Source organism: Schistocerca nitens, chromosome 6 (genome assembly GCF_023898315.1).
Source record: "Schistocerca nitens isolate TAMUIC-IGC-003100 chromosome 6, iqSchNite1.1, whole genome shotgun sequence".
Classification (NCBI taxonomy): Eukaryota; Metazoa; Arthropoda; class Insecta; order Orthoptera; family Acrididae; genus Schistocerca; species Schistocerca nitens.
The window spans coordinates 217,027,484-217,054,683 of NC_064619.1; the positions used below are offsets into that span (position 1 = coordinate 217,027,484).

General features: G+C 38.0%; 1 protein-coding gene across 1 annotated transcript in view; it reads left to right on the plus strand.

The window, feature by feature from the left end:
* The window catches only part of LOC126262239 (ras-related protein Rab-14), a 77,671-nt gene extending 52,122 nt beyond the window's left edge, over nt 1–25,549 (plus strand). The window contains exons 6-8 of the mRNA XM_049958709.1: nt 17,218–17,286; nt 17,398–17,506; nt 22,320–25,549. Coding sequence (XP_049814666.1) covers nt 17,218–17,286; nt 17,398–17,506 — 178 coding nt within the window. The 3' untranslated portion in view covers nt 22,320–25,549. The remainder of the gene's footprint in view (nt 1–17,217; nt 17,287–17,397; nt 17,507–22,319) is intronic.
* Nucleotides 25,550–27,200: the final 1,651 nt, after the last annotated feature.

Consider the following 27,200-nt stretch of genomic DNA (forward strand, 5'->3'; position numbering starts at 1 on the left):
ATCCTTTCACCTTTCTGCGTTCCCTTCTTTGCTTACTAGCAGATTATGATCTATGATCTTCATGTTATTACACCACTTTTTCTTTAGTTTTACATACTTGTTTGTCGGGCTTTGCATTTCACTTAAAGCCATTTGTGCTTTGCTAGTTTGCACCTGCGACCAGTCTCATTTTTTATGTTTATTTTTTGTGCTTGCTGCTTCACTGTTTTTTTAATATTTTCTCCTTTCATCAATTAAGTTTTATATGCTATGTTATGTAGTTATTCCTTTTGGGCCCTATCTTTGTGTTTGGTATTTTGTTGGCTGCCTCTATTATCCTGGCCCAGCATGTTTGGAAGCCTGCCGGAAGGCATGGACCTCAGTGATGGCCCTTAGGTGAGCTCCGCTGCTGTGTTGGTTAGACATGCTCCTCCTGCGACCAGTCAGTGCCTGTGGTTGCCCTTTAAAGCCAGCAGCACAGCCACTTAAGCAAATGATTTCATTGCACTATTATATTGATCTCACTGCACATTGTTATTTTGGATTTGTTAAGTCTTATTTTCTGATTTTGGTTTATTCAGTGAACTTGTCACTTGTGTGTGCTGTCTTCATTTTCTGTCATTCTCTCATTGTTGTCCATCAGTTTCCTCTTTGGTGGGTCACTGTTGACCCATTCAGGCAGTTTCTCCAGTCATTATCAGTCTTGTTCAACTCCAGTCACTGTAATTGATGAGGAAAAAGGTCAGCAGCACCCTAAGTATACCAAGCTCGTGTAGCTTATGGAACAGCAATAGCTGCTCCTGCAGCAACAGTTGCAACAGCAGCAGCAAACTGACTTGATCATTCAGGTAAATCAGCTTTTTTTTATTTCCTCCAGGGTCAGGGTTCCCAACTCATCCATGCTGTGGTCATTCACCAGACAGATTTGCCTACCCGCATTTCCACCATTTAACAATGCCAAAGTGGATTGGGACACATTATCTTGGGCTGAAACAGCCCTTTGTTAAGTTTCAGCTATGTAATACTCCCCAGTGGTTTCTCTTTCTTTCTGGGGCTTTAATGGAGATGATTTTCTTACAAAGTCTTCTCCACATTGAGACTCTTACTGTGCTTGTGTTAAAAGATGTGTTCGTTGCAGACAAATTATTGTTCGCAGCGATTCTATATGGTCGCATCGTGCCTTGAGTTCCATCAATACCACAACCAACCTGGTCAGTCATATCGTTCGTGGGTGATAGATTTTCAAGGATTGAGTCAGTATTGTGATTTCACAGTGAACCTGGCATGCAAAACTTCATATGCTGAATCTGGGAGTATACACTGCAGTTCTTGAACTAGGCAATACTTTCTTGGATGATGATTTGAAAATCATGAACTGTTGAGATCACACAGGTAGTTGATAAAAGCCTCATGGCTTGATCTGCAAGTAGCCACCACCTAGGGGGTGGAATTTTTGCAAGTCTGTCTCCCGATGGCAGTGGCACAATTAGTCTATTTTCGACATACAGCCTCTGAGAAGCCTGTCACACACTGTCAGCTTAAGCATCAGGGTCTCCTGTCATGTCCTGGGTGTTTCACAGCACACCCACATGTTAACTGTACAGTTTGTTGGCCACACTGCACATGTTGTGGGAAAGATGGGAATCTCCAAACTGTCGTCAGTCATCATGGAAAGTTAGATGGCCTCCCCACATTTGTCAAGGGATGTTGCATGAACTTTATAAACATTTCTCAGCACGCTCCTTCCACCACTCACGTTGTTCATCAACCTCATGATTGCAAATGAGGATCTTCATTTCCATGTAGACACAGGAGCTCTCGTTTCTGTTAACCTCCAAACATATGTGCTAATCTTGGTTCATGATTCACTCAGCCCTCCTGTACACTGGTCACATGTGGTGACGGATTCCCCTCTGATGTCAACTCACAGCCAACCCTGCATACAGAAAGGTCGTAGGGCCCATAACTCTGTTGTCAATAGTCACTCTGTTGGCAATGTTTTTAGTTTGGATGCCTTCCCTTTGTTCGGGTTCTCCATCGCTGAAAAGGTACTGATTGTCTGGGGCTCAGTTGCCTTCCAGGAGTTTGATGATCCCTGTATCACTTTTGTGCCTCGATTAAAACCAGGCGTGGGGCGCATCACAGATCTGCGGGCTCATCTCCTTATGTCCAGATGCAGTGCCCAGTTTCTGTGGGGTGCATTCCATTCCTGTCTTCAAGTGGGTGGCCACTAAGCTAGAACTGTCACCACCCCAAAACTGGTGGTATTGGAAGTATAAAAAGTAGTGCTTGGGCCATGCTCGTGATGGAAGTGGTCAAGAAACCTAGTGGCTCTCTCTGGCCATGTGGAGATTTTAAATTGACAATCGATGCCCAAGCACAATTGGAAACCTACCCCATACCACATACTTCGAGGGACCTCCTTACAAAGCTTGTCGGAGGTGAATATTTTTCTAAGATAGCCCTTGCCTATGCATATTTGCAGAACCCACTAGACAAGGAATCATAAATAACTTTGGTCATCAACATTCCCTTTAGCTTCCACAGATACAAGTGCTTGCATTTTGGAATCTCATCTGCTCTGGCTGTCTTGCAGAGGTACCTGGAACAATTAACCATATCCATCCCTATTTATACTAAGTATCTTGATGATTTAATTCTAAAAGGCATTAGATGTCATTATCACCTGCACAACTTTTGTACCCTCCTTACTACGTTTTGTGATGCAGGGGTCAATTGCCATTTACACAAATGCCAATTTTTTTAAGGAGCAAGTAGAATAACTGGACCACTTGCTCAACAAAGAAGAGATCCAGCCCACTAACCACATAGATCGTGCTGGTAACACTATACTGTCCCATAGCTTAGAGTAGCTGCCAGATTTCTTTTTTGGGAAAGATGTTTGTTGGAGTTCCTTCCACAAGTGGTCCACATTGTCGCTCAACCGATTGCGGAAGGGCATTTAGTTCATGTAGACAGTTGAGAACTCAGAAAGAGACTCATAAAATGTCTTGTATGGAGTGTTCTTCTATATGGCGCTGAAACATGGACTATGAGGAAAAAAGACAGAGAAAGGCTGGAGGCTTTTGAGATCTGGACATGGCGGAAGATGGAAAGAATAAGTTGGATGGACAGAGTAAAAAATGAAGAGGTACTGATAAGAGTGGGAGAGAAAAGACAGTTACTAGATGTAATAAAGAGAAGAAAAAGAAATTGGATTGGGCATATATTAAGAAAGAATGACGGACTGATAAAAACAGTTTTAGAAGGTTATGTAGGAAGGGAAAAGGAAGCGAGGAAGGAAGAGATTCCAGATACTGGATGACATGATGGACGGTACAACATACAGCAGCCTTAAGAAGGAAGCAATGGATCGCAGAAAATGGAGAGGCAAAGGACCTGCTAATATAGCAGATAACTTATGATGATGAGACAGCTGATTGAACACATTACACAGTGCTGAAATATCAGCTGTTTCACTCGTCCAGTGGCAAAATAGTGTGTGTGGTCCAAACATGTAAGCAGAAAATTGTAAAGGCTCTGGGCACTTTTACCAGCACTGCTGCATTCACAATTTTTCTGAGCACCTACATGACTACCCCTGTCCATAACAACAGCCCTGTGGAGCTCCTCCGTAGGTGACAGCTGGTTACTCTCCATCTTCTAGTCCTGCAAACAGAGGTGGACTGGACCTAGCATGCCAGGCTTTACCCAGGCCAGGACCCAGCACACTAGGTGCTACCTGCAGGAATCAGCTGTATGGATGAAACTCTCATGTATTCCCGCTTCACTGGTTGCCATGTGTGGGTAATGCCTTAAGACAGTTTGAAGCGTCTTCCAGTCAGTATACTGCTCGCATTACTTCATCTCTTGAAATTGTCCATTCGTCTTCAATTGCATTTCTTTTGCCTATTTGTGTGTCATTGCCTCAACATCACTTCAAAACTGAATAACCTCTTGTTGTTTGAAATTATTTAGGTTCCATCTCCTTTATTTCCTACATTTCTGCAGTTTCATCAGCTTGGCTATGCATTTCATAACTAATAAATGGCAGTCATAATCCAAACCTTATAGCAAACTTACTTCTTTGAAAAGAGAGGGGAAAAAAAGTTCCATTAATTTGGAATGAAAATGTTTGACTAAAGAAAATCTTTTACTTTCATTAAAACCCACGACTAAATTTTCTCAGGGCACTATGGCCAGAAATATCATGCGTATTCCAATGTGAAGACATCCATCTTATTATGGACTAAAAAAATTATCTTTCTTTAATGTAATGCAATAAGCAGATTTAATATAATATTCAAACTATTATTTTTCTCTGTAAGGCTTGATGCTCCAGTATAGCTGCCTATGTGCAATGGCAGTGTACACAATTAAAATAATTCCTTTCAAGAAAACTGTACCTCTGGCCTAAAATGAAATGTAAATTATTATGAGATGCCATTTTACATTTACTGAGATTAAATCCTTTCAATATTGTCAGAATTAAATAGCTATGAAGAAATTTTTATCCATTTTAACACCAATGGTCACCTCAATGCAATTACAAATGGCCAGGGCACATTTAATTATTATTTAATAAAATAAAGGGGACAGGGAAGGTACTTTCTTGCTACTAACGAAAACACATGCTGCATTAAATACTGACATATATATTTATCAGAAATTCTAAAAACACTACCTATAGTAGAAATAATTCTTTACAGACTAATTGAAATGCAACATCAGAACCAACCAGGCACAGAAGGCGAAGGAGGAGGCAGAGAAGACAATGAAATCTTTTCTTATATACTACAGTAGAGAGATAATAGTTATTACGATTCTCTGAGTACGTATAGCGGCTCCATTGTAGTCACCTATGGATAAAATAATTTACATTACTTTTTTCAAGAAGTGATGCTATAACCTGATCCTGGAAAGCAGATCACCCTTTCATTTCTTTTGCCCAGTCATTGCTCTCTTAGCATTATTCCTTCTATTTTTTCCTGCAGTTGGATTTTATCTCAAACAAATTTAATTCTTTTACCTCATCCTTTCCTTACACCTCTCCCCTCTGTGGAGTTATTAGGCATACCGTATTTGCCCAGTTACAATTCATCATTCAAAAAATGCTGGGTCGTCGTACATTCACAAATTAAAACTATTGCTGCTGATTTAAAAGCTTATACTTTGTGGTTTGTTTCACTACATTTGGCAACTGAAATCACATGCAAATTTATTTTGAAGAATTCGATAGGATTGGATGGGGGATGCTGACATCAGCTTGACTGAGAACTAAGAATAAGGTGAGGGGGGAAATGGTGAGGAGGCAGCAAATTTCATTGTGCTGCTACCTGTAGGCAAGTATACGTATAGCGTACCTTAGCTTTCTCTGAATATCTAAAATCTTTAAACTGTTGTTTGCTTTTGCCCATTTGCAGTGAAAATTAATGGAATTTATTTTAAAATTATACAAATACTCAGCAATAATATACATTTCTATTGATGATGGTAAAAGTTTAGGTAGTGGCCAGTAGTATACTTACGTATTTCATACAACGTTGGTGATGCTCGCCGTGCAGTATAGTGGGAAGAAGATTGGGGGGGGGGGGTTGTCGCTTTTTTGTATATGGCCAGTGAGAGAGCAGTGGGCAGACAACATGTTTGGAAATAAGAATGTCACATTTTCGTGTCATTGTAGATGTGAAATCTGCTATGTATATGGAGAAAACAGCTGTGTTTTATCAGATCCCAGTATAATGACAATGTTGTAAATCACTGCATATTTGGAAGAAACAGTCAGATACTTTGACCAAAGAAGATTAGAAATTGTATTGATCCTCATTTCACTCGGAGCAGTTTTAGCTGTGATAATGTTACCAGTGATTATCATCATCATCATTATTATTATTATTGTCATTTTTAAAAATAGTGATACCACAGGCAGCTGGTGTGGATATTAAGCAAAAAAGATAGTGAAGATAAAAGTTAATGCAAACCATTTCTTTTCTATTATCAGAACACAGACAATCAATAAGTGGTATAGATTTATTGTAAGTGTAATGTTACATTTTCTAAGTGGATACTTGTCATCAATAAACATGTAATTTTTATCAGAATATGTTGAATGATTTCTCAAGGGATTTGTTAAAAAGGGGGTCTCATTCTATGAGGGTTGTCTTATACTTCAGTAAATATGGTACATGATCTTCTAGTGCTGTGCTTTTGATTCAGTCTTGGCTATGATCATACCTGTTCCCTAGGCTGTTAATAATAGTGTACCACATTCCTGTTGTCTTTTTTTTCCTTATTAGACTTACACCTGCATTTGCCCTTACTTAATGATGTTGATAGCCTGGTAGTCACAAGGCCAAAATTATTCTTCCTGCCACTGCACTTACTAACGCCCACTTTTAAGGACTTCAACCCACTGATTTATTGTTTCAGTTTCAGTAACCTACGCTAATTAAGGGATCTAATAGTCTACATTGCAACCAGAAGGAAGCCACATTTGTTCCTACTGAGTAGTCCCCAAATATCTTAATGGGAGATTGAAAGAATTCCACAATTTTTATCCCATACAATATAGCTACAGGTTCTTGGGGAACACAAAAACTGTAGTTTCCTGTTGTTGTCAGTCATTGAGTACCAACAGAGGTCATGTTGGCTTATATTAAAAGGATAAAGCAATGAATTGTTCAGACTGTTCCCCCCTGTAATTACTGATAAGGCTGCTGCCGCTTGAGGAAACATAGGGTAGTCTGGCCTCATCATAGATACCCCTCCATATGGTTGCAGTGATGATAGTCAAATCAAAAGCAGAAATTGGGGAGGGGGGGGGGGGGGACTTGCTATCATGAAAGCTGGAGTACAGAGCTTTTATTCGTTACTGAATTCTCATATGCTCACAGTAAGAGATTTCCTGTAATTCTGCTAACTTCCTGTTTAGCCAATTGTAGCATTACCAGGCTGATAGCATTAAGACAATGTTGTAGCTTCTTGAAACTGACTAGCTCATTTATATTAAAAATAGCAGTTTTAGAGTCATTGTTCATCCACCTCCCCCAAATAAATTTCTGTCGTTTCCTCTTGTGCCTATAGTACTATAAATGTGTACAGTGGTACCGTCCCCCACCCGTTTCTCCCAGAGCAAGGTTCATTGGATTCATAGCCAGTTACTTAACATCCACACAGACAGTGGTATAAGGGAGACAAATAAACGTTCTCTTTGTGCTTTACCCATTGTCATGGTGGGTATGCAAGCAGTTAGAGTTGAAGTTGTTTTAAACTGGGCAGTAGCATTATTTTGTAAACTTTGTTGTTTCCGAACTTTTCTCACCCTTTCAGTGAAAGTATTCCATGTGACCAATGGCACCACTGCAAGTAACCTGCTAAATCCATACAGCATTGATGTAATAAAATGAATATTAACTGTGATCTGTGAAAGAAAAACTATATGCTGTAGTGCAACAATTCACCATGCAATTAGAGCAAGCTATTGTCCACCAAAACAGTTCAGCATAATTTGTAATGTGTTTATTGTATTATGACATTTTTCCCCTTACTCACCCCCCCCCCCTCCCCAATACTACTTCAGAAGCTGTGAGTGACTTGAAAGATCCAAAAGTATGGCATTACATTAGCTTCAATGGCACATACTTCAGAAATGATTGTCAGAATAAGCTTAACAAAGTGTCTTAGTTTCCATTATATGGTCTTTCCAATATATCTTCTACGCCAGTGTATAAAATGTTAACCATTCAGAGGATTGATAAGTTTCACAGTTCCAAGGGAAAAACTACAGAAAATCTACTGTCAGTTAGCACGGGAAAAGTGTGTTTTCGCCTGGGAAAGAGTATATTTTTTGAATGGAATATCTGGGGAAAATCCAGGAATTTTTTTTCCCTTATCCGCGTATACAACGTGGAAGATTCTAGTAGGGAAGGTGAATGGTATACTTCGGTTGATTGGGATAATCTTGGGAAAGTGTGGCTCATTCGTAAAGGAGACTGCATGTAGTACACTAATGCCACCTATTCTTTAATATAATACTGCGAGAGTGGTTGGAGCCATACCAAGTCAGATTAAAGAAAAACATTGCAGCAGTTCAGTGGTGGGCTGCTAGATGTATTACTGGTTGTTTCAAACAACACACAAGTGTTATGGAGATGTTTCAGGAACTCAAATGGGAATCTCTGGAGGGAAGGCAAACTTCTTTTTTAGGAACACTGTTGAAAAAATTTAGAGAATTGGCATTTGAACCTGACTCCAGAACAATTTTACTGCCACCAACATACATTAAACATAGGGAACCACGAAGATAGGAGAAATTAGGGCTCACATGGAGACACATACTCGCTGTTCCACTCGTAGACAGAGCAAGGGAAAAAGAAAGGAAATGACTTGTATTGGTACAAGGTAATTTCTGCCATGCACCATGTAGTGGTTTGCAGAGTATGTACGTAGAAGCAGATTTTCTAGGCATATGATAGTTCTTCTATGGAAGCCAATATTGTTGTTTCTTTATGTGTACCTGTTTGAAGCTGTTGGTTATGAACAGTAGCTAGTAATCGTGTAAGTATTTAATTACTTACTGTTTCATTACTCTTTCAAATACTTGGAAGAGTGATATCCATATTGTTTGTGTCGTGTTCTCACTTTATGTTGCAATAAAATCAACCTATTTTGTGACACTAGAGAACTAATCCATCAATATGTTAAATGTAACATGGAAATGTCATTAGAGTATCTCAAAAATAAAGCACACAAATGCTGAAATGGGAAATGTATTTGGAGTAGCATATCAATACTTTTCTGTTCATGCTGGCGAAACTGTTCAAAATGTTCTATTCATTCTGGCAAATTGAATACAAAGAGCATTGCTGCTACTTGCTAAGTAAATTTCACAATTATGAAATTATAAATCTGGTTTTTTAACTAGAAATTATAAAATACTGAACAAAATGTATCTCAGGTTGGAGACCTTACTTAAGTCATTCATTTCCACACCAAATGACCGTTATGTTAAGATACGAAATGGGAAATACAATTTGGTATGTAGTGTCTCTCTTAGTCTCTTAAAGGAAACATTCATCAGTTTGTGCCTTTGGGTATAGTTGCATGGTTGTTAGCATAGTTGAAAGGTGTCACTGTCCAAAGTAGGAACACAAGCATCCAAGGTAAGCTGGCTTCATAAAGTATAACATGGAAACATTATTGGTGACAAATGTGAAACAGTGAAGTTGCTGTAAATCTTCAGGATTTTGGCGGGTGATGGATACTGGCTTCATCATTACAAAAGCATTACAGTATATTGTCAGAGTTAGGAATACAGTTTTAAACATCGTAAGTGGGAAGCAGCCTTCAGTTTTACTTCCTTCCAAGAGAAACATAACAATATTTGCCTATAATGTCAATACATTCTTCTAAACTTCATACATTGCCCAATAAACACATTGCAAAGGCATTCACACTGGAACATAAACTTGTTTTATAAACTCATAAGTTTCACAGTGCAAATGGCTAGGAAATTGTTCCATATGACATGGAAACAGCCACTATGATTTGTGTTGTTCATTGTAAACAATTCAGTTAGTATAAAAACAAGTACAAAAATTTTGTGATCTCTTAGGGTTTCTTGGCATGATTGCATAAATGTGTTTGTGTGTGTTTTACTGAGTTGATTTTCATTTTATGTACAATATTTTGATATGGGGACAGACTTCGTCCCCACCCATGAGGTTTCATGTTGACTTTTCATCAGGGAGCTGATGACCATGATGTCGAGTGCCCCCTCAACTAAATCATCATCAGTATTTCGATGGCTAACCCAGCCGTCTTTGTCAGATGCTGTGGGTTAGGTGGTGTTGTGTGTAGTCACTGCTTGGACTCCAACCAGATTGCGAACTGTTGTTGGTTCAAATGGCTCTGAGCACTATGGGACTTAACATCTGTGGTCATCAGTCCCCTAGAACTTAGAACTACTTAAACCTAACTAACCTAAGGACATCACACACATCCATGCCCGAGGCAGGATTCGAACCTGCGACCGTAGCAGTCGCGCGGTTCCGGACTGAGCGCCTAGAACCGCGAGACCACCGCAGCCGGCGAACTGTTGTTGGTCTCGCACCACTATTCTCTTTCCTTTTCTTCTTCTTCTTCTTCTTCTTCTCCTCCTCCTCCTCCTCCTCCTCTCTCTCTCTCTCTCTCTCTCTCTCTCTCTCTCTCTCTCTCTCTTTCCAGAGCTCGCACTGATACTCCATGAAATGCACATTCTCTCAGCATTTTCCCCAAAGTGTTGTTTAAATTGAAACCACCACCCCTGTTTGTAAGGTTTTTTGACATCTTTATTTTGATAGACTGCTTAATTATGATGTCCCAGAAACTTACCATTTGTGCCACAGTACAGGTCTCCTGGTATTTCATTTTATGAGTGTATAGAGGCTGTGCTCAGTGATGGCAGATTTGATTGGTTGTTTTATTTGGGTATGTCATTGATGTTCCTTGCATTCTATTCGAATATTCTGACAGTTTGCTTCTCACAAGGCATGCAACATTTGCCTGGAATGTGATACCCAGCTTTCATAGACTAGATCATATTTAACACTACAAAGAACATTTTTTAACTTAGTTGAAGAGAGCAGAATGCACCAGATGCCATGTTTCCGTAGCAGTCTGTGACCATTCTTAATATTGGGCAAGCATATAGTAGTAAGGGACTTTTGGCTGCTCTTCCTTACCCTCAATTTCTCTTTCAGGGATTGTTAATTTTGACTGTATGCCCCATTCAGTTTAATGCTTTGAGTACCTACCATTCCTTCGAAACATTGTTCTTAAAAGTTGTAATTCTTTGGCAGGCCACTCCTTGTATGAAAGTGTTATTGTGCTATGGACAGGAGTCTTTACCATCAAGTTTCTTTCTGACAGATGGTGATTAATCGAAGCATGGAGTTAAAGGTCATGGTGCATAGATTTTCTGTAAGCACTGTGACCCAGGGGTGGGTCTGTTCTTCTCTTGACTACCACTGTGAAGAAAAGTAGTTGGCTCTCTTTCTAAAGTTCCATCCTGAATTTTATAGTGTATCCCAGGAGGAAAAAAGTACAGTAAACATGGACTCTAAAACACGTCTTAAGAGCTATGAGCACATGTTCTTCACTACTTCACTGAAACACCTCTTGTATCGAACAAGTGCTCGTAGCTTTTAAGCTGTGCATTTCACAGCCCATGTTTACTATACTTTTTTGCTTTGGGTGATTGTTACTGCCACGTCCATAAATATTGACCATAATTCCTGGTACACCCTATGTTACAATGAATGGAGTTTAAATGTTCCTGAAATCTAAGATTTTTGCCCCATGTGGCCACATAAGATACGTTGTCGACATACCCACAGAAACACATCAGTTTCAGTATGGCAGATTCTGCCGTTTTTGCTTCAGAGTGTTCCATGTATAGGTTAGTCACATAGGTGATTACTGACTACCCACTGCCATACCATCTGTGTGTTCATAATACAGGGTTATTATAAATTATGGACCCATTTTCAAAACTTCGTTTTTATTCAAGTACTATATCAGTGAAAAGAGGAAGTTTCAATGTTTTTTCATTATGTTTGATATCAATTTAATAATTGGCAATAATTTGTAATATCTAGTTTTTAATAATGAGAAATGTGATAAATGTTCAGTGTGGCCACCGTTGGTTGAATACCGAATTTGGTGCGAAATGCCTAATGCACTGCAATTTGCGAGACACTTTTCGCGACTCAAGACCGCTGAAAACCTTGTGCTCCACTGTCGCCATCTCACTCACAACTGACAGTGAAATGGAATGACAGCCCTATTGCTGTGCAAACTGCGGCCGCTTCTGAAACAGTCACTGCCCGCCGAAAACTTTGAAACTTCCTCGTTCCATTGGTATAGTGTGTTCATTTTGGATTTGTACTTGAATGCACCCAAATTTTTGAAAATGGGCCCATCATTTAGAATAACCCTGTATTTTCAATTGAACAGGAAATAAGTGCCTAAAAAGACCCGTGATGAGTTCCAAGAATCATAAAGTAGAACTTTCATGAAGAGGGCGGCTATATTGATACTGGCAGTATTCTGGTGCCACAGTTGACTGAGATGGTGTCAAAAGTCAGCCGAGTTCATGTTGTGGTGTTCTCACTTCCCAACATTTTCACAGAGAATGTGTTTCAGGTATTTTACCAGTTGGTATATAGGTGTGCCAGTATTATTAACTTTTGTTGGTTTTATTCATAAGATGGATATCTGACTATATTTATTGTCTTTGAAAAGATCGAAAATTTCTTGTTGTTGTCCACATCTGACATTAGGACCATAGGATTGCCCTTGTTGGCTAAGAGAAGTACAGTGTCCTTGTCCTCTTTGTTGTCGTCTAGATGTTTGTTAGTGAGATTAATTATAGAACAGCTCCCAGCGTCCTATCTTGCCTTATTGTGCAAGTGATAGAACTTTGTTTCTTGGTGTGCAGACTTTATCTCCATTGTTTCTGCTTGTGACAATGTCATACTGTCAACCCATTTCCAAGTATCTGCAGTGTGTGGCCAATAAGTGAAGATAGAGATGAATCTCTTTTGAAGTGACATCAAGCATTTATCAGGGGTCATGGGTTGCCTTTCTTACTAGAGCTAGGTTTGCATGGTGCATAATCCTATTTTCCGCTGACATGTTATGTGATGTTCCATTTTTGTGAATGTAAGTTCAACTTAGTCATGTTCACGCCTTGTTAGGTCAATGTGACCACATGGAGCGGAAAAATTTAAAGAGTTGCTGTAACATTTAAACTCGTCCATATATATATAAAATTGAATGATTTAACTGGATAAAGAGGGCCAACTGCCTTTCCCTGACGTGTTAGGTAAGAGACAAATAGATGAATCCCTAGCTCACAGTGAGCATAGGAAACCTACACGCCTCAAGGCATCACCATCTGTCATAAAGAAATTCAGTTCTGAAGAGTGGTACGCAGATCTCAAACACTCTCTGACAAGGAAAAGAAGCCAAAAATTGTGTATCTACCATATCCTGGCACAGTATCTGCAAAGGTCAGTGGGCTCCAGCAGAAACATGGCATCCAACATAATCTTAAGAACAACCTAGGTCTTCAAAAGCCGGGAGTGTATCACAGTGTGTGTGAATGTGGCATGTCTTATGTGGGGAGACTATCAGAACAGTCAAATAGAGATAAAAGAAACATAAATGACGTATGCAATTAAAACAATCAAGCAAATAGTCTTTTGCTGAGGGCTGCCTCAAATATAACTATGAAATGAAATACGATGAGACCATTATAATGGTGAAAAAGCCAAGCTTCTGGGACAGCATAATTCAGGAGTTTACTGAAGGAAAGAGGTCAAAAAACTTATCAAAAACAGGGATGGCAGCTTTAATTTAAATAATGCTTGAGGGCCTGGCAATCACTCAAAATTCTCATTGGCCATCACATCCACCAACGCTGGGAAATGGTGAGAGAATTTGCATTTCTGTGACACACTGTCGAGCTCTGATAAACAAAAGAGCATTAAAGAATGTAGTGGGCATTGGGACTCACTTAGCTATAAAAAGTGGTGCAAGACCAACACTAGTTGACAGGTTGGAGTCTAGGCAGCGAGTACACATAAGAGCCAAATTTGCAGCACTTGATGATGGATGGGTCAGTCATTGAAAAACATGCTTCAAATGGAACACTATTTCACCAGAACACCTGGAAGCACACTATTAATACATAAAATTTTGCAATGGTCAAGGCCAGTACCTACTTGCATGGTGAAAGTCTTTGCACTGTGACACAAAGCACATTAAAAACTGGACCTCAGTTGATGAGGTGAAAGGTGGGGGACGAAAAAAAATCTTGTAGAGTCGGTATGTGGTCCCTATCCCTCTTTTGATATCTGTGATCTGTTAGAATCATTAAATCTTCTCAAAAACTAATGCCCTGTGATCATTAAATTATGCAGCTGCACAGTAGCCAGAACAGGATCTCAAGAAGAATGTAATGGGGGGGGGGGGGGGGGGGACGACACTGATGACCGTGGCAGTCTGGTCCCTTCCATTCCACAAACCAACCAACCATGCAATGGGTTGATAGCAGAAAGTTCCATCTTAAATCATAAAAACATCTGCTTTGAAGGTTGACTAATAATCACTAGATTATTAAAGACCTGTATACTGATAATATACTGAAGGCTTTAGGACTGGATGTCTTGGCTTCCATTTGTACTGTTCTGTCCAGAGCTGCACTGGACATTTTCAGAGATGCTCCTGTTTGTGCTGCGTCTGCCAAGTTGATGGTTCAGACATCGGAGAGCAACATAAATTCTGTGAAAGGAGGAGTGTGATCATTTACAAGTGATTGGCGAAGATAATCCGTCTCAGAATGGAACTTATCGATGGTCATCTGCATAAGATTAAACTGTTGATTCTGTAGTGTTACTGTTCATATATCAGTAAGTTTCATAGCTTTTCTGTTCATTATCTCCACATTTATATATTTTAATTGTTTCTCCATAGAGATATGAATAGTTTGTCATTGTAGAAAAATTTTGGTTTAGGCAACTTAATTTTTTTTTTTTTTTTTTTTTTTTTTTTTTTTTTTTTTTTTTGAAGAACATGTTCCGCTACACTTGAATTTTCTACTTTCGCTAATTGACCTAGACTTTCATGTTCCTTCAACCAAGTATTCATGCTTCTCCTGGTACTTCCAGTGTAGACCTTACCGTATGTACATAGAATTTTATATAACCCCACCTCCCTTCATGCTGACAGAAGAGAGCCGTTATACTTTACATTTCGGAGAGTTTGACACATTTTCTTAGTTGGTCTGAAAATTCATTGCTAGTACAGAGAGATTTCTTTAATAGAAAAACCTGCCTTGCATTTGGGTCTGTGTACAGTATAATAGAAAAGACTAGTAGGCATAAGTAGTAGTTCAAAAAATTACAAAGTATTGTAGAAAGTACAAACAGTATGTTGATGTCTGGTTCTGTTATTAATAAGCCAGACAGAGTATTGACTCAAGATGGAATTTCATTCTGCAAAAAGGGAGATGCTGCTATAACACTTACGAAAGCACCAGTTAAGGAGATTGTTATGAATGTAGAAGCAGGGTTGAGCTATTCCCAACAAGATTGCAAATGCAGTTTGAATCAAAACTACCAGACTGTTGTGCTGCAGTAAACCTTTGACAAATAATTTAACAAAATGTGAGAGAGAGGCTCTCAAAACATTCAAATGCAGATGAAAGGGTAGTGGTACTTCCTGTGGAGCAAAGAAACACTGCTGTTATGAATAAACGAGAGATCATCAGTGCAGAATTTTGAATCTGTTAACATCAGGATAGCACCAAAAAAATTGGGACCTGGCACAGTGAAGAAAACAAATAATCTAATGTTATCTTATTAAATTCAAAAATGTAAAAAAGCCTTATTGAAGACTGGAGCTGTGTGTTCCAGACCTTATGGCCTACCCAAAATTTATCTTTCCCCGAGACACATTGTGTGTGGCACATACACCCAGACAAGCTTCAATTTACCATGGAAATGGAATTATTGTACAGCATTGTTGGACAGAAGGCCCCATCTGGCATTGTTTGGCTGCTTAGTGCAAGTTGTCTTGCTTCACGCGGGTGCCATCTCTGAACAGACGGGGAATCAAACCCAGGGCCCTTACATGGCTGTCAGCCTGTACTGACCAGAGCTATGGGGACAGATTTGCTGTGGGAATTGAAAATGACAACCAAATTATCCTTCTTCAATGCCTTATTGCAGAGAGAGACCAATGGGAGGTTGAAACAAAGTTCTACGGAAAGTCACACATGTGCACAGATATTTCCATAAGAAATCCATCATCTCACACAATGGGGCCAGAAGGATTTTAAAACTGGAACACCTGAATACTGAATAAAAACATCTTAAGCAGGCTTTTGAGAAAAATGGTTATTCAGGAAAAGAAGTAAATAGCCCTTACACCAAATAACAGTTCGCTGAAGAGAAAAGATAAAACATAGTGGTGGAAGAACACTTTTGCTTCTTTTATTTAAAATGCGATTAGATGGGCAACATTATACACGAAAATATCAGACTGTTTTTTAGACCAACCAAGGAAATAAGTCAAGCACTCCAATCTTTAAAGGATTAATACTGTCCTCTGTTAGTGAGTGTGGTGTATAAAATTCCATGTATGTTTGATAATCTCTACATTGTAACTACAAAGAGAAGCAGGAATACATGGCTGAAGAAATGTAAATCTTTACTGGCAAATGAAAATAGAAAAATCAGTAGCCAAGTATGCCCTTCAGTAAGGAAATTGTGAAGTTCTCCGAAACCAATGTTTTATCTATAGTGAGAACATCCATAGCCACAAAGAAGCCATCAAAATACATAAAAATGGGAATAATTAACAGAAAGGAAGTCACGAAACTTGGTGATGAATGGGCAGTAGCTCTACAGAATAGATAGTTTTATTCTTGACACACGAACATAAATGGTTTACTTTTATCTCTGCCAGTCACAAGTAAACTTCAACTCCCTTTTTCATAATCACTGCAACCCGTCAGTTGCCAAGACTGAGTGGAAGCAGGAGCACCTTTGAAGATACCCAGCGCAGCTCTGGACAAAACATAAGGAATGGAAAAGTTTCATAGACCACACCCCATGCCCATACAACCCAGAAGACTCGCCAGTTGTTAATGTATATTGAGTCAGTGAATAGGTAAAAGTACCTGTTGTGAAATTCCTTGGTATCCGTTTATATAGTAAACTGAAGTGAAATCAACTACTCAGAAAGCTGATTAAATCATGGATGGATGGATAAATGATTGGATGAAAAAGGACAATGCAACAAGAAATTTCTGCTTGTTTTGCGTTAGTCTTAAACACAGATTGTGATGTTAAGTGGAAGTTTTTCATGTTGTAACTGGTTTACATAAACTTCCAGTTAATTGTAGATAACTTTCAGTCCAGGATTACAAATTTGAAAACTATAGGAATTTAATTACCTAAGCCTACTAATATTTATCTAGAAAATAGTACTTGTTTACTGTAGTCAGGAGATAACTGTATAGTTGACTTTTATGTTAGTGGATGTTGGTTCTTAATATTTCACGGATATAGCTTACTTCATTCATAGAAATAGAATCAAATTTTCAAAACATGTAAGTGAAGTTTGATCCATGCTCTAATCTGCACTTTGACCCACACACACTGTTCAGCAATCTTATTCTTTTTGTTCCAGAGGAGAAAATGTAGAGGAAGCATTCTTGGAAACTGCCAAAAAAATTTATCAAAGTATACAAGATGGCAGGTAAGGAATTCAGAATTTTTTCAGTAAACTCTTCACGTGTTGGGTGAACACCCCATTCCACCATAAATAGTTTTGCTACAAAATTCTGCAAATATTTTTCTTCTGTTGTAGGTTGGATCTGAATGCTGCAGAATCAGGAGTGCAGCATAAACCATCACAGCCTGGCCGAAGCACGCTGGTCAATGATCAGCAAGCCAACAAAGACACTTGTGCTTGCTAGGTGTGTATTTGGATTGTGCTGTTTCATACAAAAAGTGGTGTAATAGCTGCTGTATGAGCAGCATGAGAAGAAAAATATTTTTTGTAATATTATAATAATTAATTTAAACTTAATGTGTGTTTTGGAAATAGACCTGCTAATTGAGGCAGAGCTTTTGAGCCAGTTACCTATTACAGTGTTGTTTGGAAGCTTGTTTTAGTAATATTCATGCTTCTGAATATGTTTCTAAGCTTTCATGGCATTTCATTGTGATATGGTATCAAGTGCATAGTGATTTAAAATATTGGCTTTCAAGTGTCAGTACAGATTTATACCTTTGCTTTCTGCCTTTCTTAAAACTCGCCCACATTTCACTACCTCCTTACAAATATTTAGTCCACAAAGTGCATTAATGGTAGTTTTTGTCTTGCATTCTAAACTGTAATGCCATATTCTTTTATATATTCAAATTTGTAAATAAGTTGGCGATTGTTGCATGAAAATGTGTTGTGTTCTTGCTCCACAGTAAGTAGTCGCTTACCGATGACTTCCTTAGCATTTTTTGCTTAGCTAACAAGATAGTAACAGCTAAGAATTGTACCTTCATTACCTTAGCTGTGTATTAAAGTGGTTTCGCCCAGTGAGCCTGTGCTCTGTAGTTGTTACCATGCTACAGTAAATTCATATAATGTATTCTTTATATGGAATGCATTGTATTACTTGGCATGGTGAACTGGTTAGCCAGCCATAGCAGGATTAACTTGATGAGACGACTAAGTACACCCACATTCCGATCCAAAGTTGCGGCCATTTTAAATCCCAGTACGAGCGTGAAGAGTGAGTGCAGAAAATACCATAATAAGGAAACAGTGACAACCTGATGTTAATGCCTTCAATTTTACACAGTCAGAACAAGAAAGGTGTGATGATACAGATGTAGAAGGCAGTGGAAGGTGCAAGTAATTATTATTAACAAGCAAAACATAAGTGTGTAAATTACAGGGGATGGGGGGCATGATGCTGATACTGAAGGGAGTAAAATTAAAATATCAGCCCCAAAGCAGAAATAGTAAAATGCTCACAATACCTATTTCATTGATGACATACATAAATACACTAATGGAAAAAAATCACAGCACCAAAAATTAATTAATGGAATCAAATTTCTGGAATACATTTGTCTAGGTAACGTATTTAAGTGATTGAAATTTCAAGACCACACGTTAATGTAATGACAAGATAAGCCATTGTAAATGTGGCATGCTGGTACATTAATAATCAGTGTAACCACCAGAATGTTGAACATAAGCATGCGAACATGCATGCATTGCATTGCATTGGTGCCTGGGGTCATTGTGTGGGATGGAGTTCTATGCCTGTTGTACATGGTCTGTCAACACAAGGACAGTTAACGTTGTTTGTGGATGATGCTAGAGTTATCACTTTATGTCCCATATGTGCTAGATTGCAGGCAGGTATGATGATTGATCAGGCCAAGGCAACATGTCTAAACTCAGTAGAGCATGTTGGGCTACAACACCAGTATGAGGGTGAACATTATAATGCTGAAAAACACCCTCCAGAATGCTGTTAGCGAATGGCAGCAAAATACGTCGAATCACCAGATTGACATACAAACTTGCTGTGAGAGTGAGTGGGATAACCACGAGAATGCTTCAGCTGTCACACAAAATCTCACACAAGACCATAACTCCAGGTGTAGATCCGGTAAGTCTAGCATCAGTGGAATGCACACTACAAGGAATCTGGCTCACAACTTTCCTTGAAGTAATTCTTTTGTAACAGATCACTGTGTCACTGTGGTGCCAAATGTTGCTCAAATTTCTGCTGCAGATGCAGTACAATGCACCAGAGCCGTACGTCATACGTGACAGTCTTCTCTCTCAGTAGTGCCACGTGATCATCTGGAGCCCATCTTCTTGTGACCATACATTTTCATGATCACTTCTGCCAGCAGTCCTGTACAGTGGTTACATTCCTGCCAAGTCATTGCAATATTGCAGAAGAAATCTCCAGCTATTCAAAGCCCTGTTACACTCATTCATTTAAATTCTGTGAGCTGGTGATAATGGTGTCTGTCACCCTAAAGGCAGTCTTGACTGACATCAACCCACCATGTCCAATCTCAAAGGAAACTAACACTCCTGGCCATTAAAGCATGTATTTAAAGCAAATCTAATTTGCATCCTCATAGTGGCTCTACTAGCGCCACTCTTATGTGACCAGTGTGCAATTTGAATAGGTGGCATCTTTCAGGTTAGAAACATGCCTACAGTTTTTGTTTGTCACACAACTCCTTCATCTTTCGATTTTTTCTGTCAGCGTATGTTACTAGATAGCAATTTCTGTGATACCATTAACAGGACAAGGAGATACCATCTTTGCAAAATCTTCATTTTTTGATGCGCGCCGGCCGGGGTGGCAGAGCGGTTCTAGGCACTACAGTCTGAAACCACGCGACCGCTACAGTTGCAGGTTCGAATCCTGCCTCGGGCATGGATGTGTGTGATGTCCTTAGGTTGGTTAGGTTTAAGTAGTTCTAAGTTCTAGGGGACTGATGACCTCAGAAGTTAAGTCCCATAATGCTCAGAACCATTTGAACCATTTTTTTGATGCACAGAGGTAGACTTCAAGGCTATCAAAGAAACTTTGAGAAAAACTGTTCCACTTCTGGAATTCAATTTTAAATGGTGCCAGAAGGAAAGGGATACGAGGTGGAATGGGTATGTGAGAATTGTGGTATGGAAGGCAAATGGTCAGCTTCATTTTATTGGGAGAATTTTAGGAAAGAGTGGTTCACCTGTAAAGGAGACCACATATAGGATGCTATTTTTGAGTACTGCTGGAGTCTTTGGGATCTGTACCAGGTCAGACTGAAGGAGGACAACGAAGGGATTCAGAGGTGGGCTGCTAGATTCATTACCATTAGGTTCGAACAACATGCAAGTCACGGGGATGCTATGGGAACTCAAATGGGAATCCTTGGAGGGAAGGCGACATTCTTTTCAGGAAAAACTACTGAGAAAATTTTGAGAACCAGCAGTTGAAGCTGATTGCTGAACAACTCTACCACTGCCAACATACATTTCACGTAACGTCCACGAAGATACAAGAAATTAGGGCTCATACAGAGGCGTATGGACAGTAGTTTTTCCCTCACTCTATTTGAAAGTGGAACAGGAAGGGAAATGACAAGTAGTGATGCATGGTACCCTCCTCCATGCACTGTGTAGTGGCTTGAAGAGTGTCTATGTAGATGTACATGTTGAATGAAAATAATTATGTGCAGGCAAGTGAACGTACTTGCGAAAAGAATATATGACATTAGATTTTTTCAGAGATATGAAGCTTCGCGATTAAAGCAGTCAATGGTTTATTTAGACAACCTATGAATTCATGTACACTACATGATAAATAAATGTTGTAAAGTGATAGTTTGGAAAAAGTATTGTGAAACAATGTTTTGTTGTGAATAAAGTTTCATTTCATGTTCACTTCTTTTTCTGTAAGAGGAAAACTTCAGACTGTTGTTTAGAAATACAGAAAAAATAGAAATATATATAGAGACAAAGACAAGGGAAGCCAAACTCTTGACTTGAATTACAGAATGTCTTCTCACCATTTTTCCATTGAGAAAATTTTGTAAGAAAATGGTTACCTTCCTACTACCAGCTATACTATCTAGGGTTAAATTGTATAGAACTTACGTGAGATCATACAAATAATAAAATCTGTAGTCGTATTATGCAGGTATCTCGCATGCTATTGCTGCTGACAACCAAATACAGTGTCACTTTTACTGGCACAAGCCTGTCTGGCGATTTGTGCTTAAATTTAGCTTCCTTTATATTCAAGCAACTTTTCAGTTGTCTTTGCAAGGCCATGTGGACACTCTTCCACATCTTTCCACCAGCAAAAATTTTAAGTTGGTCACTGGGAATCAAATCATGTGACCTCAGCATCACTAGCCAAAAACATTAACTGCTAGACCACATAGTCAGTTTGCCGTTGCTGTCGTAACATTACATTTAACTAATGGTGGTAATAGGAGACAAGAAAGGACACACATCATGCCAAAATGTGACACCACTGGAGAGAAGATGTTTTGATGGACAAGGAAACAGAATAGAATAAAATTGAACAGCATAGATTCAAACAGAGTCAGTATTATCATCCACGATAGAAATGCCAGACAATGAATCAACGGACACAGCTGTTGAAAATGACAACATTACTGAGGAAGGTTGTTTTATGGATACCACCAGCGAAGCATTGTAAGAAACATAACTGAGATATATTTACATCCTTATTCCATTCTTGTTCTAGGCACTTCATTCAGTGGCACTACATTTATTACACACATAGCACAGGACAGCCTTTTATTTGGTAGAATAATAGAGTGTATGACCGAGTGAGGTAGCACAGTGGTTAGCACCTAGGACTCGCACTTCAGAGGACAACTGTTCAAATTTGTATCCAGCCATCCAAATTTATGTTTCGCATTATTTCACAAAATTAATCTAGGCAAGTGCTGGGATGGTTCACTCGAAAGGGCACGGCCAATTTCCTTCCCCCATCCTTGACAGATTCAGAGCTTGTGCTCAATTTCTGATGACCTCTGTTTATGGAATGTTAAGTGCTAATCCTTTCTTTCTTCCTTCCTGAAGTGCATGCTATTACTACTACCTCTCTCTACTTCTAGGGCATAGTAGTAGTTCTGCCACCCTGCCAGTTCACTTTGCCATGTAATACTTTATTTTTTTTTAGCATAGGTAGTGTGGTATCTAACATTATTGTCTTATCATTGTTGCAGGTGTTCGATCTGTTGGTTATGTCTCGTGTGAAGGTGCTTTGTCACTGCTCTGTGTAAATATCTGCAGTTGACGTGTGGGTCACGAGTGAGTGATGTAACTTTTTGTGATACAACTAGTGTTGTAGGAATTGGCTGTTCGTGCCAATATGTGGTCAGGATTAACGGCTCTAAGCAGATGCCACATTCAATTATTCCAATGTGAGTAGGTTTGCACTTTGTGTCTGAGCACCTTGCTTTTTTTTTTCTGTGCAAGAAAAGCGAAGTATCATTTGAAGAACTGCAGTTTAAGTGATTGGTATCTGAAGTTTTGTTGGTGCATCGGATATTCATTTTCGAAAAGCAGCTACTGTGTGACACTTCGTTAAATGTAACAGTTACTTTCTTGGCATATACAGATGTAAGCATCAAAATTATTTAAGCAGTAGCTTCACATTTCTTTTTATATTATGTGGTTGACACAAATCAAAACACTCCACTCCATTTTACTACAGTTTTCAAAGTCTTCATTTCATCCATTTGTTTGGAGTTGGATAGTTGTCAGCCTTTGATATCAAAAGATTACTACAAGAATAATCTGGCTGCTGTAAATTTATTCTTCCTATTTATGAATTGTGATGAAAAATTAATTACCATAATCTTGCAACTTAGGACCACAAGTATGTATGTATCTGGAGATAGTAATAATATTCATTGATATTAGAAATTTATTTTGTCATGGAAACCCTTGGTCTTGATGTCTACTATTGTGAATTAAACCCAGCTTAGAAAGTTTTAAAATATTACTAATATGCTAGAGAAAAACCAGCAAAGTTTGAGTGAATGTTGTAATTGAGATTCAGTTGTGATAAGATTTAGAACTTGAGAATTCCAGGCTACCAAATATGTGCATACATTGCATACAGATATTATATTTGTGTGCTATTTGACATTTCCTTAAGTCACTATGGATTAATTTCATGTGGTCCACTTGCACGTTAAGAAATTTTCAATTTCTCTAGTTTAGCAGTAAAGTACATTGTTATATAAATTGGTGTTATAGATTGAAATAGCAAAAGGATGGCATTTGTGTGCTACTTAATGTATGTTTGGTATGGGTGCAGAGTTGGGTGCAGTTTCTGTTACTACTGTTCAGAAATTAAGTATGGATTACTGAATAAATTTGTGTGTAATATTCATTGTGTGTATCAGGAAAAATGAGAATAAGTTTAAGAGCTAAATTACACTTCATTTGAAACATATGAATGCATTCAGTCTTCTCTTCCATATTTTAATGTATTAATAATTATTATATATTTAGCTACCATGACATGTGCCTTGTTCCCAGAATTTCTGTGCTGTTGAAATGTTGATTGAGAGAAGGCTGATTGAATTATCATGCTGCTTGAACATACCTAACAGAAACTTGGTGTGTTGTAGCGAGCAATAAAGTTGGAAAACTAATGTCTTCTTTACTTAAAAAGAAACATTATTTCTTTAGAAAACCTTACATATTGGTATACACATAAAATTGTAGTTTTGTTACGGATACCAATGTTAAATCTACAGTTCTTAATCTTTGAATGATGTTTTCATTGCTACACCAGTCTGTGCTCATAACTTACTTTAAAATTTAGTTCAGTGCCTATTTTGCTTAATTGCTGCATTTAGGTTGTTTGTGCTTTGCAGTTTCCTATTTCTCTCCTGTTCCTTATACATACTGCTCTGAAGAATACTACTATTCTGCATTTTCATTGGTTTTCTTCACTCACAGCAAAATAGAAGAATGGCAGTTGGTTGTGACACTTGTTTAGTGCCCAAACATATGTGGACTTGGCTCTTAATTTATTGGAAAATACCAAGTGTTTCTGACTTTTTTCTCTGTAATGTATTTATAAACCTGCCTTCAGTATAAAGTGATCTGATATTCAGAATTTCCTCAGCATTTGAATTGTTAAGCTTTAGAAGCAGTTATAAAGAAAGCTTACTGTAGTACAGCTGATAAGGCTGAACTGAAAGGTGATAATGTGACTAGTATAGATTTAAAATATTTAATTAGAATATGCTAAAAATTTCTGTTTGTGCAGTAAAAATTTTAATCTTCCTTAGACAGAAGTGAAATACACAATGTCAGTTGTATGCAGAACTGAGAGTGCTAAAAAGGTTCAGTTTTGTAAAGAAAGTAATTTCTTTCAGTGTTGCACTTTCTTTGCTGTATTACAATGTCCATACACCTAACAGGACAAAAGTCCTGATCCATTTGGAAATATGCATATAGGGTTAGAGATGAAATTTAAAAATGCATTGGACAGATTTTGTCAAGTCAGCCTGCATTATGATGGAAATTTCACTCCTGTCCACCAACAATTCTCCAGGAATTTAATTTGCTACTGTTGAATAAACTGGTGAATTATACTCATTTCTTATATTACTGTGTAGCCAGTAGCAGAAATGGAAAATGGTGACTATTTTAAATGTTATGCAGTGAGGTGTTTCTGGGTGAAAATGATTAACGAATATGTGGTATGGATTCACTTCCGTATGAACAGCCTTGATATCTATGACACTAAGTTTGATTGCAGTCATTGGGAAAACAATTTAACAAGAATCTTATTTGTTAGATCATTGTCTGTTGTTACCTGTGAAAATTTATTGTTGAACAAATCGTGGAAAGGAAACAAATAATGACATGTGAACTGGGACACTGCATGTAACTGACCTTGTGTTGAAAAGCAGTGAGAGTCAGACTTTTCATGCTGTTGGCTGAGAGAGGTCTTCCTCTTACATATATGAATTAGCTGTAACAGCTTGTGCCCAGTGATATTTTTGGAAAGCCCATTAACACTTCAGATAATTAAGGAGGGCTGTGCATCATTGATTACCTCAGTGAACTGTTGTCTGAAAGGTTTTTCTCTAACTTCTACATGTCAGTATTTTTATTCTTTTGCTGTGATTGTTTCTGCTTAAAGACTGTGATTTTACTAATTTATATTTGTTGTTATGTTTAAAGTTTACAGAAGACCATTTTAATATTCTGTCTTAGGGAGAAGTATAATATTTTTTTTAATGTTTATTGCGGCATGCAGCTACATCGCTTTAATATGTGGTCCTCGTTATAATGAGAACTTGAAAGTGTATTTCATTTATGTGCTGCTGATGTTTGCTCTGCCTGTTCATTACATATGTGCTGGCAACTGTTTGTTCCCACCCTGCCCTTGCAACTGTATCACTAAATAAAACATTCCAACAGTTAATGAATTCTTTCTTTCCAGTAACACACAGAATACCTTTGAGTATAATAAACTATAAAATTAAATAGTAAAACTATTTTTTGATGGCAGTTCTTTATTTCTTTAACAAATTTAATTCTGAGTTGCTACAAAGACCCCAGAATTTTAAACAAATAGACTTTTTCTCCCTTTTTCTTTTTTTCCATTAATGAGTGCTGCACAGCAGAGAAATATTTGTCTGCATGTGCATATTTACAATTGTATATTTAGTGACAACCTGGTAAGAAATTATTTGTAGTGGGAAATGTCTTTTTAAGCAAAAATCTGTAGTAATGAAGTCACAAATTGAGTGATGATGACAATCTTACGTGATAACTTTTGTGTGACAACTTCTGTTGTACATATAGATCAGCTTGTACCATAATTGCACTTTTGCAATTGTAAGTTAACTATGCAGGTGTTATTAAAATTTAAGTTTTATATACATGTTTTTATCCTGTGTGGAAACTTCTTAATGTTTGCCTCAGTGCCACTCAGCTCAATTCATCTTCTCCAATTATTTTACACTTGAAGGTTTATTTCACATGTACTGATTTCTAAGACGGTTAACAGTAGAAAGTTAAATGAATAACAAATTAGGAAAGGACTCAAATTGCAGAGAGTAAATAGATAATACAATCAAACTAGAATTTTGTTCCAACTAACACATTTACAGGAAGTTAATCTCTTCTGTAACTAGAAAAGTTCTGTAGTTCTCCAGTAGTTACAAGCAGGTTTTGAGATTGGGAAACTGATCAGTGTTGCAATGGCACATGGTGAGCCTGTTGTGTTTGGGCTACACTGTCTACCCTGATAAAATAAGCTAGGAACAAAAGTTGTGAATACAGTACTTTAACATTTGGCTAGAAGTAATCTCCATCTATTTGCGAGATGTTTTACACTCACTAATGTAACACAAAATTGTGAATGTTCACTGCTCTGCAACTTTTTAAGGAATCTATTGAAGGACACTTTCAAAACACCTTGAGCTGCATGTGAAATTATTTGCCACAGATATTTGGGTGTATAAGCCATGTCGGTGGCATCTGATACAGAGAAACAGACACTTGTATGTACATATATTTATACAACATCACAACTATATAATGAATAGCAGAAATATAAATCTAGATACAATGTTATGTATCTCTGTACCAATGACGTGTGTTGGTTAAAATGGTAGGATGTGAAACCTGTTGTATCACATCATACAGTGGTTGTCGTGTATGTTATTGATGTCAGATCTTAGTGACAATTCTTGATCATGACTGACATAACCATTACAAAGTGTAAACATGGGACTGACAGGTCAAATTGTTTACATCACTTGTCTTTTGTTAATTTCAAAATCAATACATCTGTGACACGCTTGAATATATGTAAAGTAAAATTGTTGGACAGGTGGTACACGAAGGTAGAATATACAAAAAGCGTAAAATTGTGAAGTAATCCAAAATATTAAATAAAATTAGAAAATTTTACATGCAGTATGTGAAGAGACTCCATATCCGCTATATTCGATTAAAACTATTGAAATTTTGTACATGCATCCTATTTCATAATGTATGTGATCCACTTGTTTCATAATATGAGTGTGTATTTCAGTTTCTTCTAGAATATTTAATAATCTGACTTT